Source organism: Equus przewalskii, chromosome 23 (assembly GCF_037783145.1).
Source record: "Equus przewalskii isolate Varuska chromosome 23, EquPr2, whole genome shotgun sequence".
In the NCBI taxonomy this organism is placed as follows: Eukaryota; Metazoa; Chordata; class Mammalia; order Perissodactyla; family Equidae; genus Equus; species Equus przewalskii.
Genome location: NC_091853.1, coordinates 9,734,058 through 9,753,899, shown reverse-complemented (window position 1 = coordinate 9,753,899; position 19,842 = coordinate 9,734,058). Strand labels below are relative to the sequence as shown.

The following is a 19,842-nucleotide window of genomic DNA, read 5'->3' as shown; positions in this document are numbered from 1 at the left end:
CCCTAAGGCAGTCAGATGCACCTGCTCACAGGTACAAAAGTACACAGGTCCATCATAGCAATTAACTTTCATTCACTCAACAAATACTTTTGATGCCCTCTCATGTGCCATATACTCTATAAGGCTGTAAAGATTCAGAGACAAAACATGAGCTCTTGTCTTCACAGAACCCACATCTAGCGACGATGCAGACAAGTAAATAGTTACAACTCTAAGGGAGCAGTGTCATGATATAGTCAAGCACAAAACACCTTAGATACGTCTTTTGGGCCACTATGATTTGGGATCAGGATGTTGAAGAGAAGAAAGGAGGTGCATCTCAGATAAAATTAAAGAAAGAGAACGGGAGAGAAAAGAAGAAGAGCAGCCTGTGTGCATTTACAGAGATATGAGAGAGCATGAAGAGTCTGAGGAACTGCGATAGTTTGACATGACTGGAGCATTAACTGATGGCAGGATGTTTCAAAGGAGGATATTGAAAAGGTAGAGTCATTATGTTTGCTCTTCCAAAGACTCCTTTTGGATTTGAACTTGTTCACATGCCTTCTATGCCTTTAGACCACAAGAAACTTGACACTTCTGGCCCTACCTAGTTTGGAGAAGTGCCTAGTAAACTTTGTTAAATGTTGAATGACTCCAGAATATTCTAAAGGCACAAAGAGGGCTTGGCCCTGATCTAATGAACAGTTTTATCAGTAGCTTGAATGAATCCAGAGAAGACATGCTCACAAATATGTGTATAAAACAAAACTGTGATCAATAAAATCCAAATTCAAATAAATTTTAATAAAGTGAAACAATGGCCCAAAACTCAAGACGGCAAAATGCAATAGAAATAAATGGAAAGCTCTGCCTATGGGTACAAAAACTCAACTACATAAGGTTGGGTTGGGTGGTTATAAAGAAAGTCTTTGATTAGTAATAATCTTGCATGTGACACCATATCACATGACTGTCTCAAAACCTAATGGACTAATATAATTGGCACAAATATAAGCATAGGTTGACCCTGTTTGTTTCATTGGGCAGTACTTCTCAACTATTGTTCTCAATTCTCCTGAGTTCTGCATTTCAGCAGGGACACTGACAAACTACTACTTGTCTAGAGAAAGGTAGCCAGGATTGAGATGGTTTTAGAGTTGTCACATACATGTAATAGGGGATGGGGGCTGAATTTTCTCAGTCTGGAAGAAAGAGGACTTGATTAGGAATGGTGGTGGGAAGGAAGGGGTCATGTAGACAAAAGATTTGGCTTATTCTTTATAACTTCAGAGGTCTGAGTAGAAGTTATAGAAAAGATATTTTGGCCTCCAAATAAAGGATATTTTTCTTGGGGCTGGCCCCATGGCCGAGTGGTTATGTTTGCGTGCTCCGCTTTGGCAGCCCAGGGTTTCGCCGGTTCGAATCCTGGCCACGGATGTGGCACCACTCATCAGGCCACACTGAGGCGGCATCCCACATGCCACAACTGGAAGGACCCACAACTCAAAGTACACACCTATGTACCAGGGGGGTTTGGGGAAAAAAAAGAAAAATAAAAAAATCTTAAAAAAGAAAAAAGATTTCTGAAAAAAAATAAAGAATATTTTTCTCAATGCAAAACTAGGTGAGAGGGGATCCTTGTATGGAGTAAAATGCTAAGCTAAATAACCTCCAAAATATTTTTTCCAAAATTCTCTAATATTGAATCTTTGGAAATGACTTTGGATTTGATGAGTCTTTCCTAAGTTGAATAGCTTTATTCAATCTTTATCCATGCTCATCTGATTTCAGTTGCTGGAGAGACCATCCTGGTTGATGGAGGCAGTGAGGAATTCCAGCTTGTTGACCTGCTTCCTAGTACCCACTATACCGTCACTTTGTATGCCACCAATGGGCCTCTCACCAGTGGCACCATCAGCACCAACTTCTCTACCCGTGAGTACATGGTCAGCTACATATCCAGTATCCCTGGAGGTTTTTGTGGATCCCGAAAATGATCAGTTTGCATGTGATAGACTAGATTATAGTCTATAGGCTTTGGACAATGCAGCCATGAGCTATTCTTATTTTAGTTGACTGTGGCCCAAATGCCAGTGGAAGTGAGCTGCAGCTGTTGGCCAGCAGACACATATCTGTTTTCTGCTCTCATCCTGGATCTGGCTGATAGCAGTAGAATCAGGCCAAGAGAGGCCAGTACTGGTGATGCATCTGGCTCAGAAAAGTCTGATGGATATGAAAGGGCTTGATATCGGGGAGAGAGTGCTGGGTGTGGTCACGGCCAGGAGAACAGTAGACAAAGATATAGATGTGAGAATGTTATAAGTTCAAAACTGAACTCACAGACATGCAGATTTAACAAGGTCATGGTTTCAGACATAAAGTGTCAGACTGTAAGGTGTCACACCGAGGCCCAGAGGCCCAGATGAGAGAAGAGGGGGATAGCTGTAAGAATAATCATGATACTCAACAGTTGTCTTCTGACCCAGGAGCACCCTTTATGCTCCTGTCCAAGCTAGAGCTGGGTCAGCATGTGAGCAGCCCAGGGACCACACAAGTGGGCAAATAGGTACACATGCCTGGAATCGAACGGGGAGGAGCTGGAGGGGCAGGCGCTCTGGCATTGCCTCCTCTTTGCAGTCCTGGACCCTCCTGCAAACCTAACAGCCAGTGAAGTCACCAGACAAAGTGCCCTGATCTCCTGGCAGCCTCCCAGAGCAGACATTGAAAACTACGTCTTGACCTACAGATCCACCGATGGAAGCCGCAAGGTGAGATTTTTCTGTCAAGGGGAAAGACCATTCCTATCAAGCAATCCTCAAGGAACAAGCTGGGTTTCTTACTATGGATACATAGCATGCTGTTGAGGAAGGAGTCTGCAAGCCAGAGACTTGGGTGCTAATCCTGGCTCCACTATTCCTCTTCATACAAGTTGAGGCAAAATACTAAACCTCCGTGAGCCTTAGTTTCCTCTCTAGATAATGGGGGTATCTATTCCTGCAACTTCGCTTGGTTGTGGTGCTTCCAACATGATGATGCAAAGCACCTTGGAAATTTCCAAGGCTATAGAAGTACATGATATTGGAATGATTTTTCACTAACAGGACCAAGCAAACATGAGCTGGATACCAAATTCAACAGCCTTTTATGCCTCCTGATAAGCATTATAAAGGCTACATCTATATGGCCTACAGTAAAGAGATGACAAATTTCTGTTTCATGTGATCAGTTGAAACAGTCCATCTAGAGCACTGGTTGTCAAACTTTTGTTAGCAGTGGAATTCTTTTTTAAAGTGAAATCATGTTCAGAGTAGATTTAAGCAGAGCTAGTCTGTTGGAGACGGAGTAGGCCTAGGATTCTGCTTCCTCACCTGTCGAGGAGGCCCAGTGCAATGCGAAAGCCACTGGATTCGATAATCCAGGTGCCTATGTTTATCCCAATGTGCATCTGGAAGATAGGAGCTGGCCTAAATCTCACAGAGGAGCTGTCCTCTCGGCTTGTTGGCTTGGTTCTCCTCATTGTGGGTTGCAGAGGATGAAAATGACCACTGCAGTACTGACCCAGCTGGCTGTGGGATCTGGACTTCCTTCCCCACTTCCTCTATTGCGAGCCCGTTGCTACCTTTCATCTGCCTTCCTCCGGCTCATTCCACAGGAGCTGATTGTGGATGCAGAGGACACATGGATCCGACTGGAGGGCCTGTCAGAGAGCACAGACTACACAGTGCTCCTGCAGGCAGCCCAGGACGCCACGCGGAGCAGCATCACCTCCACAGCCTTCACCACAGGTGAGAGACTTTCTGCCACTTCCATCCCTTCTTCTCCCCTGCGTGACGTTTGTGTCCTTGGCAGCCTCTGCTAAGACTTGAGCGGGGAGGAGCCTACCAAAGAAACTCAATTGCCTCTTTCTGCAAAGGAAAATTATTTTTTCCTCCATTGCTGCCTTTCCCACTTTCAAGGTCCTGCCAGGAAACCTCTCACTACCAAGGCCACCGTAGGAACCAACAGCACTAATCCCTGATCCACCTGGACCAACTAAACGCACCAAGTAAAGACATCAGGTTCCTGTTGAGATTTTCTGCACGTGTTTTTCCAGCAAAGTTCCCTTCCCTCCCATCTTCCTCCGCTGTCTGTAATCAGAGAGTCACCTAGTAAAAATAGCAGTAGTCAACACTCAATATTAAACCTATGATTCTTCTCCATACACAAAGCACTTTTGCATTCCTATGGTCTCGAGTCAGTCCTTATAACAACTGGTAAGGAGGGCCTTATCATCCCCATGTCACAGATGACGAAACTGAGGAGCATGGAAATCAAATGACTTCTATGGCTAGTAAGAGGCTGGGTCAGAACTTGAACTGAGTTCTTCCCCTTCTAAATCCAGCTGCTCCTCCTGCCTTCCCTCATTTAAGTATCAGCAGATGATACTTGGAAATGTCCCTAAGAGATAAGAGTGTCCTGATGTGTGTAACAGGAAATAAACTAATATCTAACCTTTGAGGGCTATGTGACGGGCACTGCTCTAACTGTATTACTTGCATTATTGAATTTAATCCTCATGACAGCCTACAAGGTATGTTCTATTATCCCTATTTACGGGTGAGGAAACTGGGCCACAGACCAGTGAGACAGCCCACCCAAGAGCCCGGAGCTCTTAAATAGGAGAGCTGGGATTTGACTGCGGTTGTTCTGGCTCTGGGCTCTGTACCGTGAGCAGTCCTCTCTGCCTCCTCCCACAGTGCCTCTCTACAATCTGGAGTCCAGACTTTGAATTCTCTCCCTGCCCCACATTCTAGGGGTGTGGCCGTGCACGTGCGTGAGGCAAGTGTGAGCACGTTGCTCATCCCTAGACGCCTGCCTGCCTGTCATCTCAGAGCTCCAGGATGATTGGATTCCTGCCCATGCCCCAACACCAGAGAGGGGTGACAGAGCTCCCCTCCCCTGCCCAGGGGCCTCCCCCATTAGACTTGTTTTGTATGACAAAGCAGGACACCAGATCAAATGCACCAAATGTCGCCAGGGGTTGTTTAGGGTGGTGAGATTGCAAATGAGGCCTCTTTTTCCTGCTTTTTATACTTTTCAATATCTTACAAAGTGTCTACAATGAGCACAGTAATCATAAAAACAATTTTTTAATTAAAAAAATTAAAATAAACCTTGGTCTCGCAACCAAGACAAGAATTCAAGACATGCTCCTATCAAGTGGAACTGGAAGGAGGACTCATCTCTTTTATCGGGCTGAAGTCAGTTATGCTCACACTCCCTGCCCTTTCAAGAGGTCTTGTCTCAACCGAGGTGCTACCGTCTTCTTGTTCAAGCCCTGCCCTGCACATTCACAGGTTAAATAAGGTTCTTCTGTGGTCCTCTTTTCCAAGCCACCACCCAAAGATCCATGTATTAGAGATTTCTATTGAATTAAGACCTTCTTTCCCATAAAAAGGACACAGATGACAGAAACGTAAATAGAGCTCCCAATTTGCATATTTATTAGGTCTAAACCAATCATTTCGTCCCCATAATGCATGGGTTTTGATGCTTGCTCAGTGTAGTATGAGCTTTTAATTCTCATGCTAGTAATGCACAGATGCTGGCTGTGAGCAGTATGACAATATAGCTGAGGTTTCTGCAGTGTCTTGCTCCAGATGCCCCAGGGCTGAAAGGGACCCTGGCCTCTCTTAGATGAAGCTGCCCCAGGGGCTGTGCAACAGTTTGAGTCTGGGACCCCAAATCCAGCTAGGGGCTCAGCAAGATCCAATAAGCAGAGGGTTAACAATTCTCCGAAGTCTGGAGAGGACACCAGGGTAGTGGCTTTGTTTGGTAGACAGTGCAGAGGGACCGTCAGGATGTTTTTAGGTGTTTATTTGTTTTTACAAGACTCCAATTGACACTGGGCTTCCATGCATGACCAATACCAACTTGGAAAGGAGAACGCAGAAGAGCCCACGTTCCTGTACGGTGTAGTTACTGACCGAGCTGCTCCATGTAGAGTTTGGGGTACCAGAAGAGGATTTGCCACTACTGCAGTGGTACTTGGCAAAGACATGTCCATGTTTGGAAGCTTTTGCAGAGTTTTACCGGAAAACCCAAATTTGGATTTAAGTCACTGATGCATACCAAACACTGTCAGCTTTGTCTTGGAGACTTATCAGAACCCACTGCAATGAGTGGTTGCAGAATGAAAAGCTTGTGGACAGAGGTTATGCATGTGAAAGTGCCTTGCACAAAGCCTGGCACATAGCAGACATAATCAGTGTTGGTTGAACTGAATAGTTTAATCCCAGCTGCAGAGCACAGAAGAGGGGTTTCTGGTGAAAGCAGGCTGTAGGAAGAGAAGATTCGCCGTATCCCTCGCAGGGATGGCACAGGAAAGAGGCACTGCCTGCAGAATCTGACCCCCAAAGTCCCTCTAATTTCAGGCTCCTTCTGCCACCCAAAATGCAAATTTTCTTGAATAAATTGCACTAAGCCTACAGTTATTTGCATGCCAATATTAATGAGTCTTCATTGCCTGTCCGATGTCCCTTCCCCTATCTTTTCTACCCCCCTCCCATTCCCTGCTCCCCAAGCCAAAAGCAAGCTTTATTAAAGAGGAAGAGAATACAAAGTACCAGCATCCTACGTTTGGGGATCAGGATGTTGTCAAGAAGAGAAAGATTGGGGTTTGCTTGATAGGCAGCATGAGCCAGACTCCTTAAGGAGGAGTCTGGGAGGAGGGGCCTCCGGCGCCCTGGGCCCCCAGGTGTTTCTCATCCCAGGACTCCCCTGCTGGCCCCCATAGATCTCCCAAGATCCGAGATCAGGCTTCCTCTGGGAAGAGTGGTTGCAGTAGCAGCACCAGTGCCTGATTGCACCATTTGTGGAGCCTACCCTCACTGTCAGCGCATCCCAGCCCATCCTCTCCCTGTCCTTCTATCGGGACTAGCACTAACTTCCCACACACACCAGCAGCCACATAGCACACCCAGCGGGCTCCCTTTGTGGACTCCTTTTTGCCTAAAAAAAAGAAGAAAGGAAAGAAACAAAAACAAATAGCAGAGTGTCCTCACTTACTTGAAAGATTGGAGCGCTTCCAGTCTGAACTCCATGAATTATTCCTGCTGAGCAAGAGGTCTGAGAACACCAGGGATCCTAAATGATGACAAATCAGGGCTGATGGATTTGGAGGCTAATTTCATTCTAGTAACCAGCATCCTTCCTGACTTCATTGACAGTGCCTGAGCTTTCCACTTAGCAGTATCCTGTTCTTAGGACCGGCTGATCTCAGCTGATCGTTCTAAGCATTTTTTATGCTTTGTCTTATGGAACAAAAGAGCTTAAAGTTGGGCCCCAAAGTGGCCACCATCCACCGACAAACCCTCATCTCATCCTGGATGGGCCAAGAAAAGAAACTCATTTCAAGCAGATGCCTACTTAATGATCCCGAAGAGTTGGGATGTTAAAAAAATAAAATAAAAATAAAAGATAGAGAGAAAGAGAGAGAAAAGAGAAGAACTGGCCCCCACAAAACCTCAAAACCTCCTTTGATCAAGATATCTTCCCTTGTTGCATAACTGCCATATAACATAAGCCCATTTCATTCTTTCCATCATGATAATAGCTTCCTGTCCTCTTGTCTCTGGTGTTTGCACAAGACTCTGGGGAGAATTAAATACAAGAAATATGGAAAAGAAAAAACTCTGGATACATTATTTATAATTTACTGTCACCCGAAATTTCATCCAAGGTCTGCTTGTCTTTTAGAGACATGAATATAAATGAGGAAACAAATATTCCCCACAGAGCAACAGGGACTTGGTGAAATGATCTTCTGAGAGGCAGGTTTCATTGTCTCTTTTAATACTGTAAGAAGCAAACAAGGTACTCGCTAAAGCTTGTCCTCAGAGACAGTGAACGCTATAAAATAGGTTGTCTTGACCTTGAGGTTAAGTGAAGACAATCATTTGCTGAGGTACCCAGAGATGGATAATGAGTTTTCTTTATTGCCTTTGCTCCAGTCCCTGCTATCCACATCCAGGCTGAGCTGCTCTCTGAGGCTTTTTAGGAAAACTCCAGGAGTCTAATACAAGCTTCAGGTTTTGAGGTTATGAATATTAATGAAGATTGGCAAACCTTGGGTTCTGGGACAATAGATGGTGGATCATGCAAATCTACATAGTTCTCAGTTGGAAAAGAAAGCCCAATGATCACTGTCCACTGCTGTCTGTCTACACCACACTGCTTGTATGGGCCACACTTCCCTCTCACCAAGATAGGGAACTGAAGAGGCTTCTCTCTTGTCCGCTACTTAGAAACAGCTCAAGTTCTTGCTTCATTGAGACATGCAGACCCCTCAAAGGAGAGTTTCACCTTCTTCTTTCTTTAGGACCTGACTATCGGGAAGGAGGTAGGCACTCAGCATCCCATCTGAACAAAACATTCCCATGCATGTCCAACACAGGCAGATGGATGGGTGTCAGATGAGAAGCGTGAACTCATCATACTTCTCAGTTTATCGCATATCGCTAATGTCAGTCTCCACAAGGTCCCGCTCTGTGTTTATTCATTCATTTCATTTTACCCCCATCTTTTCTTCCACCTTCTTTGTGCAACCATTTTGATGTGTTAAATTTGTATCCTTTTGTTGTGTCTTTTAAAAATGTGTCCTTGTAAAATTGCTTTGAGTATAACATATTTTAAATGTATGTAAATCATATTGGATGACATAACTCATTCCCAGTTCTCCTATTTTTTACTCAGCACTGTTTTTAAGATCCATCCATGTTGTTATGCTTGTGTACAGTCTTTTGCTTCCAACTGTTGCAAAATACTGCATGGTATGCACTCATCACATTTTACCTCTCCATTCTCCCAAAGAGAGACATCAAATTGTCTCCATCCTCCCACCACTATAAATGGTGCTGCAGTAAATACCTTGTATGTGTCCACTTATGAATCAGTGGAGCAATGCATTTGGGATATACACCCAGAAGACGAATTACTGGGTCATAGGGGATGTATTTACATAGTTTTGTTCTCCTAAATGGCTGTACTAGTCTAGACTCCCTCCAACAGTGCAATAAGTCTCCTATTTCCTAATGACATGCATCGTTCCTAATGGCTTGATGTGATTCAGCTTTGTAATTCTTGACAGTCTAATAGGCATAATTGATATTTCATTGTTCTAGTTGAATTTCTCTAAATAATAACAAGTCTGAGTTTAAACATCTCTTCATAAGCTTGCTAGACTTTCAAATTTCCTTTTTCTGTAAATTGCCTGTTCATATAGTTTGTCCATCTTTCTACCAGGGTTCCTGTGCTAGATAAGTATTAGCTCTTATTATTTGGGCTTTTGAAGTCTTTCTTCAGAAGTCTTTCCCTGCCTGCAGGATGCAAAAGTATTCTTCTATATGTTCTTCTATTAACTTTCTAGATATACGTTTTTATACTTAATCTATTTTTTATGTGGTATTAGGTAAGGATACAGTTTTATTTTCCTTTCTATAGTGAGCCAATTTCCTCATTATCATTTTCTAAATAATCCATCTATTCTCCACTGATTGGTGGTGCTTTATTGTATATTAAGTTCCCATATGTAGGTCGATCTCTCTTTGAACTCTGAACTCCCTATTCGAGTCCACAGTCTATTTGTCTGTTCTTTTGCCAACAGTACATTGAGTTTTTATATCTAAGACTTAATATCTTAATAGCTCGTAGAACAAGTTTCCTCACTTTTCTTTTTCAAAGTTGACTTAGCTATTTGGTGGCCTTTATTTTTTCATAGGCGTCTCAGAATAAGTTTATCGACTTCCCTGAAAGAAACTTCAACTTGAATTTAGATTGGAATTGCAATGAATTTGTAAATTAATTTGGGGAGAACTGACATCTTTATAATATTAAGTCATCTCTTCTACAAGTATATGATGTATCTTCACTTATTCAAATCATCTTTACATTCTTGAATAGGATTTTGTTTTTCTATATACCATTCTTTATGTTCTTGGCTATTTTCTGAACACTTTGTAATTTTTTATTGCTTGGTGACTTTTACTTAATTTTAAAAATATTTTCTAGTTGGTTATTGCTGATATGGAAAAATGCTATGAGTTTTTGTATATTGATCCCATATCTAGCAACACTGCTGAACTCTCTTATTAATCCTAATTATCTATTTTATTCATGTTAATATTTTAGGTAAATGTACATCAGTTACAAATAACAATAGTCTTATCTCTGTATTTCTAATTCGTATACCTCTTATTTATTTTTCTTTTCTTATCACATTAGCTAGGACCTCCAGAACTGTATTAAACAGTAACAGAGATATTAGGTAACATTGCCCTGTTCCCATTCTTAAAGAGAATGCAACTAAAGCTCACGTTGCATAATTTTTGCTAAGTATTCATTTTTAAACTCCTTTTTGATTAAAAAAAAGTTATTTAACCTTTTCTAAAATAAAATAAATATATAATTAGCTAACCTTAAATAAACAAGAATATTATTTGCTTAGGTTTGAAATTCAAAATACGTGTTGTTACAGAAGTTTCTTCTATTCTAAGAGTTTTTGTTATGAACTTTGTTGTTAAATTTCATCAATGTCTTTTTTCTTCATCAATTTAATTAATAACATGATTTTTATTATTTAGCTTACTGATGAGGTGAATTACATGCATAGATTTTTTTGGATAGATTTTTTTTACATCGCTAGGAGAATCCTCACCTGGATATGATTTTTAATGCACCATTGGATTTGATTAGCTAGTATTTTGTTTGCTGTTCACATCTACAATCATAAATGAAATTAATAACTTTTTCTTGTACATACCTCCCTATTGTGTTTGTTCTGTTTTGTTTTGTTTTTTAAAGATTGGCACCTGAGCTAACATCTGTTGCCAATCTCTTTTTTTCTCCTCTTCTCCCCAAAGCCCCCCAGTACATGGTGGTATATTCTAGTTGTAGGTCCTTCTGGTTCTGCTCTGTGGGACGCCACTTCAGCATGGCTTGATGAGTGGTGCTAGGTCTTTGCCCAGGATCCAAACCGGCAAAACCCTGGGCCACTAAAGCGGAGGGCATGAATTTAACCACTCAGCCATGGGGCTAGCCCCACTTACTGTGTTTTGAAATCCATGTTTCACTAACTTCATTAAAAAAAACTGGACAGCTTTCACTCTTTTTTCCACTTTTTTGGAATAACTTAAGACAGAACTCATTCCTAAAACCACTTGGGCATATTTTGTTGTTGGTTGGTTTGTTTGTTTTCTTTTGTTTCTTTGTTTGTTTTTGAAATGTGAGATGTCTGATTAATACTTAGAAGTTTTTTAGCTAATTATCTATCCAATTCTTGGTTTCTTCTTGCACCAGTTTTGACCCTTTATAACTTTCTAGATATTTATTCCTTTCATCTGAGTTTTAGATTTTAGTAGCATAAAAATCTTTAAAAGACTTTTTATTCTCTACTGTATCTATAGCTATTTTCCCTTTTTCATTTTGGTTTTTCCAACTTCCTTCTTCATTTCTTGATCAATCTTGCCAGTGATTTATTTCTCTTAAATATTTTAAGAGAACCAGCTTTTAAATTTAAGATCCATATTCATTTTTATTTATCTCTCTTGATTTCTTAAACATATCAACATAATATCTTCCCTCTAACAATCCAAATACCTGAGCATGCTTTCAAATCCCTTTGGACTCCTCCTTACTACCCATCCCTTTCACCTCCACCCAGACAAACCACGTTTACATTTTGGCTCTGGATTGTCATGAATAGGCTTTCTTTTTTCTCTTCTTTTGTTATAGCCTTTGATTTAAGACAAAAATAATAAATATTACTCAAGTGTTTACTCACCCTTACTTTTCATATCTCAGCATTTGTCACTTCTTAGCTGTGTGCTTACTCTACATTTTCAGTAAAGGATTTTGTAAGGCAAAAATTCTGAAATCTCATATGCCTGAGGAAGTTGTTCTTTTTTTTTTTTTTTTTTTACCGTATCCTCACATTTGAATTGCAATTTGATCAGAGATATAAAATGCTAGGTTCAAATATTTGTTTCCTTCATATTTTAAAATTTTATTCCATTGTCTTCTCATATGGAGTGTTGCTATTAAGAAGTCTATGTTAATCTGATCTTGGTTCTTCTGTAGGCAGTCTGCTCTTTCCTTCTAGAAGCTTTTAGAATGTTTTTCTTTCTTTTTGACAATCTGCACTTCAATATATGTCTTGGAGTTCATTTATCTTTTACATCTCCAGTTTCACACTCTGTTAGTCCTTTAAATCTGAAGTGTTTTATCCTTAATTCTGAGACATGTGTCTTCATTATTTCTTTAAACATTTCCTCTTGTTTTTATTTTCCCTTTCCAGGACTTCTGTTAATTAGATGTTGGAATGTGTATTTTATCCTCCAAATAGCTTAGCTTTTTCTTCATGTTTTTTTTTCTGTTTATCTTTACTTTTAGTCTTTTCAGAGTACTTCAGTCTGATCATCCAATTCATTTATTTATTTTCAGCCATATCTATCTCCCTCATTCATCCCATCTGTTGTATTCTTACTTTCAACTCTTATATTGTTCATACCTACTATTTCTACTTAATTCCTTAAGATTTCTGTTCTTTTTTCATATTGTTAATATCTTTCCTTACCTCCTTAAATAAATTAATTACATTTAAAAAATTATCATGCTTAATTTAAACTTGGTCCATCTATTCTAATAATTCTTCCTCAGATGATTGATGTCAGACTGCCTGTGGTCTTTCTTTCACAGTAGTCTTACTCTTTAATGAATGGATATTCTGGCCTGTGAGCTCATGTTCCTTTGGGGTTCTCAGCTGCTCTCTCTGGTAATGTGCGAATTAGAGAAGAAGCAAGTACATGTGAAGGGGTAGGTAATGATTACTCTGTGACTGATCAGGGGAGAAGCAAGAACAGAACTTCAAGACTATCTTCTAACTTACCCTCTCTCCTTTTTGTACTGTTTTTATCTGGTTTTGGTATCAGGGTAATGCTGACCTTATTGACCGAGTTAGAAAATGCTCCCTCCTCTTCTATTTTCAGGAAGAAATTGTATAAGGGATCATATTGGTGATATATATATATTTTTAATGTTTGTAGAATTACCAGTGAAGCCACCGGGACCTGGAGATTCTTTTTCTAAGGGTTTTAACTACAGATCCAATTTCTTTAATAGTTATAGTACTACCCAGGTCATCCATTTCATCTTGAGTGACTTCTGGTAAATGGTGATTTTTAAGGAGTTGGTCCATTTCACCTAAGTTGTTGAATTTATTTATATGGAATTGTTCATACTATTCAATAGGACAGGGATGTGCAATCCCTCTATAGGGAGGGCAATGAATTCTGTCAAACAGTAATACAATCTGCCATAGGTTACAAGATGACATTGTGAATTTTATAGAAGGACCTTATATGTCACTATATGCAGAATTTGATCTGTCTCATTTTTAATCATGTTGTCCCAAATGTTTTCAGAAGATCTAACTTTAATTCCCCTTTGGATAATCATTGGGGGATATAGTGCTCACATGGCATCATTTAAAAATATGAGTTGAGCATCTACTGTAGGTCAGACACTCTTCTATGTGCTGAGGATAGAGGGATGAACAAGATAAGCCAGACGACCACCCCCCTGAAACTTACATTCAAGGAGATGAGGCAGTGAGAAATAGGCGAAAGAAGGAAGTAAGGTCATTTCAAGTAGTGGTAACACTATAAAAAAAAATAATAAACAGAGTAATGGAATAGAAACAGGTGTGAAGAGCTAACTCCTACGACAGGAAGACTTTCCTGATTGTCACCTGCTACTTCCTACCCCCATCCTAACCCTGACTTCAACTAGAGCAGTCAGAAAAGGCTGAGACATTTGAGCCTGGACTTGAATGATGAGACTGAATCACACAAAGAGGGCATTTCCGGCCCAGGGAAGAGTCATTACTTACCCCCAGGGAGGAATAAATTTGGCTTGTTCAACAGATTAAAAGAAAGCCAGTGAGAAAGGGGGAGTACAAGGCAGAGCCAGAGCATGCAGAGCTTTGTAGGCCATGGGAAGGATTTTAGATTTTGTTCTAATTTAGGTTTTATTCTAATTGGAGCCATTACATTGGAGAAGCCAGTAGAGGGTTTTCGGCAAGTGAGAGACAGGATGAGACAGGATCACATCTGCATTATAAAAAGATCATTCTGGTTAAAATATGGAGAATGGATGCAAGTGTTGCCAGAATGGCAGAGAGAGAGCAGGTAGGAGGCATTACCATCACCCAGCCCTCTCCGCCATATTGAATCAAGAGCCACAGAGAAGGGTCAGGCTGGCAGCTGCCAGTCTGTGACCAACTAATCTGCCATGGAATTGAGTCTCCTGATATAAGTGAGTCCGAGGAATAGGAAGGCAAATTTTGTCAGAACATTTCCCTGCTATTTGGGTGCCTTTAGCTGATCTTCAAAGGGAAGATTTGGAAGCCTGTTGCATTTGCCCTTGGTGAGTGGAAGGCAGGCCGTCTGCAGAGCTTAAAGACCTTCCTCAGCAACCTGCTCAACATGAAGACATCTATGCTGTCTATTTCTCCACAGCTTCTCCATTCCCATTACCTCCATAAAGGCTGTTGTCACTTCCCTTCCTGGATTCCCCCTATACCTCCTGCATGAGGTCTTACCTCCAGCCTTACCTCTGCCTAGTTTATTCTCCACACCACAGTGAGAATGATCTTTCTATAAACTTGAGCTTAAAGTCCATCAATGGACTCTCCATCCTGTTTCTTTCAAGAGAAGGTCCAACTTCTTAAATGCTGTGATCCAGTTGCTCTTACCTCCCCAAGGCTCTCCCTCATCCATCCAACCCACTTCTTGCTCTTGTCTCCTGCCTAAAACTGCAGTTTCCCAAATGGGCCATGCTTTTCCACAGGCCTGGAACACCCTTCTTCCACCAATTTTTTGGCTAACTTCTACATCATTCCTAAAGAAGAAGCACTTTCTGATTCACACTTGCTAATCCCAGCTCCACTGCCCACCCCACCCTCCCAGCCCCAGGCTTCATTGCATGTGCACTTCCATGTCTTGATAGCTCTCTCTGTTTATCTCTTTTCCAGAGCATTCGAACTTAGGAGTGTATTTGTCTGTTACTCCTACCAGAGTATGAGCAACCTGAAAGAGGAGACTGTGTCTTTCTCTTCTTTATATTCCCATCTCTTAGCCCAGTAATTAGAATCCAACAGATATGCTTGTTGAATGAAAACACAAAATAACAAACAGGCAAATGAACTGGAAGATGCTGTGAAGGAGCCTAAGGTGTTAGGTTGGACAGCCCATGTGGGCTGAACTGATACCTTTGCCCTGTCCACAGCCTCAGACTGTGCCCCACAAACCTGCCAACCACAAACTCACTTCTGGGGGAAAAATCCAAGTGCTGGTGGCCAGAGGTGGTCTCACCTGGGCTTCTATGGAGCAGCACACTTCACTCTGCATTTGCAGAGAGGCCTGCCAAGGCTGTTCTCAGAAACAGACACCGACATCACGGCTTCAGTCCTGATGCTAAGTGGGAAGTGGGCAGACACTCGCCAAAGCCACTGACTCTGACCATTTTAAAGACTGCATCCAAGAATACAAAACAAGTCAGGGTCAGGATAGGGACAGAGAAAGTCTCTTCCTTCACTCCCAGCCAGCTGGGGACTATCTGTTTTTGCTGTTGGTCACGTAGCGCACTTCACTCTACTCAGCACCCAGCCTCCGGATGCCCAAAACAAACCAATTTCTGAGCAATTCTTCTGGTGAGTGCCCCAGTCCTGTTGATCTCACAATTACCTCTAGAAACACTTAACTGTGAGACATTTGAGGGCACCAATCACTTGGCATTGCTTTCCCCTTAACTTGGTGATCACCACAGCCTGTACTAGAAAAAGAAAGAAAGCCTCTCAGTTTTGCTCTTGGGCCTAATATTTCTGCCTTGGGAAAAATTAGTGGGATGATCTATGTTAAGGTTAAAGGTGAGTTTCTGATGATATGAGAGAGTATGACATCCAGAGAGCCAGGGATGCCTGAAATCTGCCCTGACCATCCCCTAAAAATGTCTGAAGACATGCAGTGCGCACAGTAGAACAGGAGTCAGGGTGTTCTCCATTAATAACTAAGCCCAAACCCAACAACCCCAAGGCAGAACTTCACGGTAAAAACTGGAACACAGGCTTAAACTCAAGGATAAATAGAGTCTCTTACCCGCTCTCACCCAGTCTAAATTTGGGGACCAGCCCACTCAAAACATACCTACTGAGAAAGAGAGAGGGAAGGACAGGGAGAGAGAAGGAAAGGGAGAAAGGGAAAGAAAGGAGGAAAGAGGAGAAAGAGAGAGAGAGAGAATGGGACCGAGACACTCAGTCTACTTATCCACTCAGCCATATGCACCTAGCAGAGAAAGCAGACTACTGGGCCCCTTGGGGGCACTGTCTAACTTACTAATTCCCCCTCTTGGCCTCTCTGAGAAGAGGAAAATGTACCAGAGAAACAGTGGAGTTCAAATCCAGCTGCTCTTCAGACTCATCCGAGGAGCTTTGGGAAAACATGATTCCCCAACACCCGCCCTCTGACATTCTGATTCAGCAGGTCTACTGCAGAACCCAGGAATCAGAATTTTAATAAAGTTTCCCATCTGGGAACAATTAGTGAGCCTCTCATCTGGTGAGAAGGAATAATAGTTTGATCGAGGACTGGAGGTGCGAGGCAAAACTTTGGCAGCACTGAGGGCTGGAGGCGGGTGGAGAGGCGTGGTTTCACCGTAAATGTCATGTCTTCTCCCAACGCCCAGGATGTGAAAATCCCAGATGGCTGCCCCTGGTATTCTGCACCAGCCAAAACCTTGTTGATTGTCTTCCCATTAATGCCACAGACTAAATTACAGTAAATCAAATCTATACACAACCAGGTGGCCTTGCAATTGTTAACAGTAAGGCAAGCACACACAGCAGCTACACAGCGGCCCCGCACGCATTTGGTGGGCGCGCACCAACCAGCGCACCCCAGGGCCGGAAGGAAGGAAGCATGGCCCTCCTCTCCCAGGGTGCAGTCTGGGACCTTAATCCCGTCCAAATTTTTGACACCCCTTTGGTCACACTTTTTTCTTAAACTGATCTTATTCCCATTTTCTGACTTTAACAAATGAATCCCTCTTTTACATAACAGTCCTTCAGATATTTAAAAAACTTCTCATCTCCAGGGCGGGTCATCTCAGATTTTTGTCTTGGGTAGGTCTACCTTTAAAGCAACTCATACGTTGAGTCTTTTAAAAGTACCTATAATTAAACGTTAAATAATCTAGATTATCAATGTGAAGAAGCCTGTATAACATCATTTATTTACCTATTCTGAAGTTTGGTTTGCTTTTGTATGTGTATTTGTCTGAGGTTGTCGTTTTGAGGTTTGGGGCAAGATATTCCGCTGGGGACACGTTGGGTAGAGGGAGGAAATTTGGGGCTGAGTTGATTGAGGAGAAAGGGCTCTTCGTGCATAAGGTAGGAGTGAGCTGAGGACCAGGAACATTTTGTGCAGATCTTCTGAAATGAGAAACTCAGGCAGTGAGAGACGAGGCGAGAAAGGAAGGCAGACAGGCTGGTTGCTCCGGAGACCAGGTGGAGAATGACCTGGAAGCCAGGTAATAACCAAATAATCGCAGAGCTCCCAAAGCAACAGGGAGAAGGGAAGGAGCTCGCTCACACCTGTCCCCTGAAACGGAATCGTGACCTCTAGGCTGTCGACAGGTGGGATGAGGGACCCTAACGAGCTCCAGGACATGCTGGAGATGAAAGTTAAGAGCTTTTCCGCAGCTATTAAGGAAATCAGTTTTGGGGGGTAAAGATACTTATTTAGAACTTTTTGAGCTAACTTTAACCTTTGAGGTTTTATATGCTTATAAGATAGATACAGACATTAATCCTTTGCTGTGGAGAGATGGAGACCCAGTGAACTGTGTCATATGTTATGTTCCCTGTCTTAGCAGAGTGCAAGAAGCGCTTGACTTGGGTCTGAAAATTGAGCTCAAGTGACCGGAGGAAGTCATGTGATTTTTCTGAGTGCAGTTTCCTTCTCTGCAAAATAAGTCTTTGATCTGTAACAATCTGCCTTCCTCTCAAGTCTCTTGCAAGAACTGAATGGAAATAAAGGCACACTTTATAGAATGCAAGTTCCACAGAAATATATTGCTATTCCCTGGTGTAACCATGCCTGAAGGAGGCGATGCCTTTGTTCTAAACTACCTTAAATGGGAACGCCCTTGACCATAGTGTGGCAGCAGGCTGCACTGTCTTCATGCTAGGAGGTGTTAACAGATCTCCGGAGGGCCCTTGCGTAAAGTCTACTGAGCCCCAACAACCTGTTCCTGACACAGGCTACTTCACTGATGATCTGTGACAGGGGTCTTAGATGACCTGGACATTCAGCAGGATTTTTATGTCACCTTCTTTGTGTAGCATTATGCTGTCACCTGCTCTGACCCACTGACTGACTCTCCAAATGGCCCTCCGTCACACCGGCAGTGCGCTGATTCTGCCACTAGGGGAGACTGTAGGGACTGACCCGTGAGGTCCCTCCCAGGCCTCTCTTCCTGATTCTGCTACGGTTGGCTGCAGGGGGCAGAACCACATCAACCACACCACACTCTTCATTGACCCAGAAGATTGTGGTATTTACAGAGCACCTAAACTGCTTTCCCTCACGTGGCAAGCTCTGCCATTTACTTGCTCTGTGAGCTCCTGCAGTCCAGAAAAGCTCCTCCCACAAGATCTTTGCTTCTTGGCTTGCCTGCTAAGCATTAAAATTTGCCCTGAAGCTAAGCTCTTCAAGACACGTGATTTAAGCTTCTCTTTCAGCTAATTAGATATTGTTCTACAAATTGGGCTGTTCTCTCTGAAAGATGAGGAGCAATTTATTTCCCCTGCCCTCTCAAACTTAAACTGAACTGTGAAACATGGCCATTTGATTGTTTAGTCCAGTCCGATTGTTTTGCATGAGGAAGAGATATCCATCTTCTTGCTAACGCTGAGCGTGTTTGGGCATTCCTTACTGCTGCTGTGAAGAAGGCAGAAAGCTCGGCTGAGGGGCCTCTCGTCCTCTTGAAAGGTGGGCCCTACAGTGATCTATTGTGGCCCACGTGTCTGTAATGGTGGCCTGAGTAACCACTCAGTAACTGCAATCACGCGCCTTTACCGTTGGGGGTGGGGGAGTGTGTTTATTATCTCCATCTTATTGATGAGAAAACTGATGCCCAGGGAATTCAGGCCACTTGCCCGAAGCCGGACAAATAGGTAAGTGGAGGAGCCAGACTGTGAACCTAGTTCTTTGGTCCTCAGATCCCATGAGACTGTATATTGCATGATAAACCCAGCCTCAGTTGAAGAGGGGGGATGCGGGATGATGCAGGCTTCCCACACACTGTTTGAGATCCAGTGAGGATTTCTTACAGCTCTTGATGAAGCATCACAAGGCTCTCTAAAACCTTCTCTGATCCAACGGGCTCTGACGCATAGTGGGAAAGTGGATTCTTTCTGGAAATTGCCTCTTTTTGTGTGCAGGGGGCCGGATATTCCCGCATCCTCAAGACTGTGCCCAGCATTTGATGAATGGAGACACTCTGAGTGGGGTTTACACCATCTTCCTCAATGGAGAGCTAAGCCAGAAGTTACAGGTTTACTGTGACATGACCACGGACGGGGGTGGCTGGATTGTAAGTACATGCAGCTGCCCATGCATGCAAACATCCTTGGCGTTCTAGTCCACCTGGCTCAGCACCTATGGACCCAGACTTCACCATCCTCTGGCCGTCCCTTCATCCACCCCCAATATGTCCAACTTAGGGCTTTTCATTGCCCTAAGGGCTCTTGTTCAGCAGCCCAACCCT

General features: G+C 42.6%; 1 protein-coding gene across 5 annotated transcripts in view; it reads left to right on the top strand.

The window, feature by feature from the left end:
* Positions 1-19,842, top strand: part of TNR (tenascin R) — a 405,138-nt gene that overhangs the window by 365,979 nt on the left and 19,317 nt on the right. For all 5 annotated transcript variants that reach the window (XM_070590958.1, XM_070590959.1, XM_070590956.1 and 2 more), the window contains 4 exons: positions 1,774-1,917; positions 2,620-2,750; positions 3,635-3,767; positions 19,517-19,668. In XM_070590958.1, coding sequence (XP_070447059.1) covers positions 1,774-1,917; positions 2,620-2,750; positions 3,635-3,767; positions 19,517-19,668 — 560 coding nt within the window. The remainder of the gene's footprint in view (positions 1-1,773; positions 1,918-2,619; positions 2,751-3,634; positions 3,768-19,516; positions 19,669-19,842) is intronic.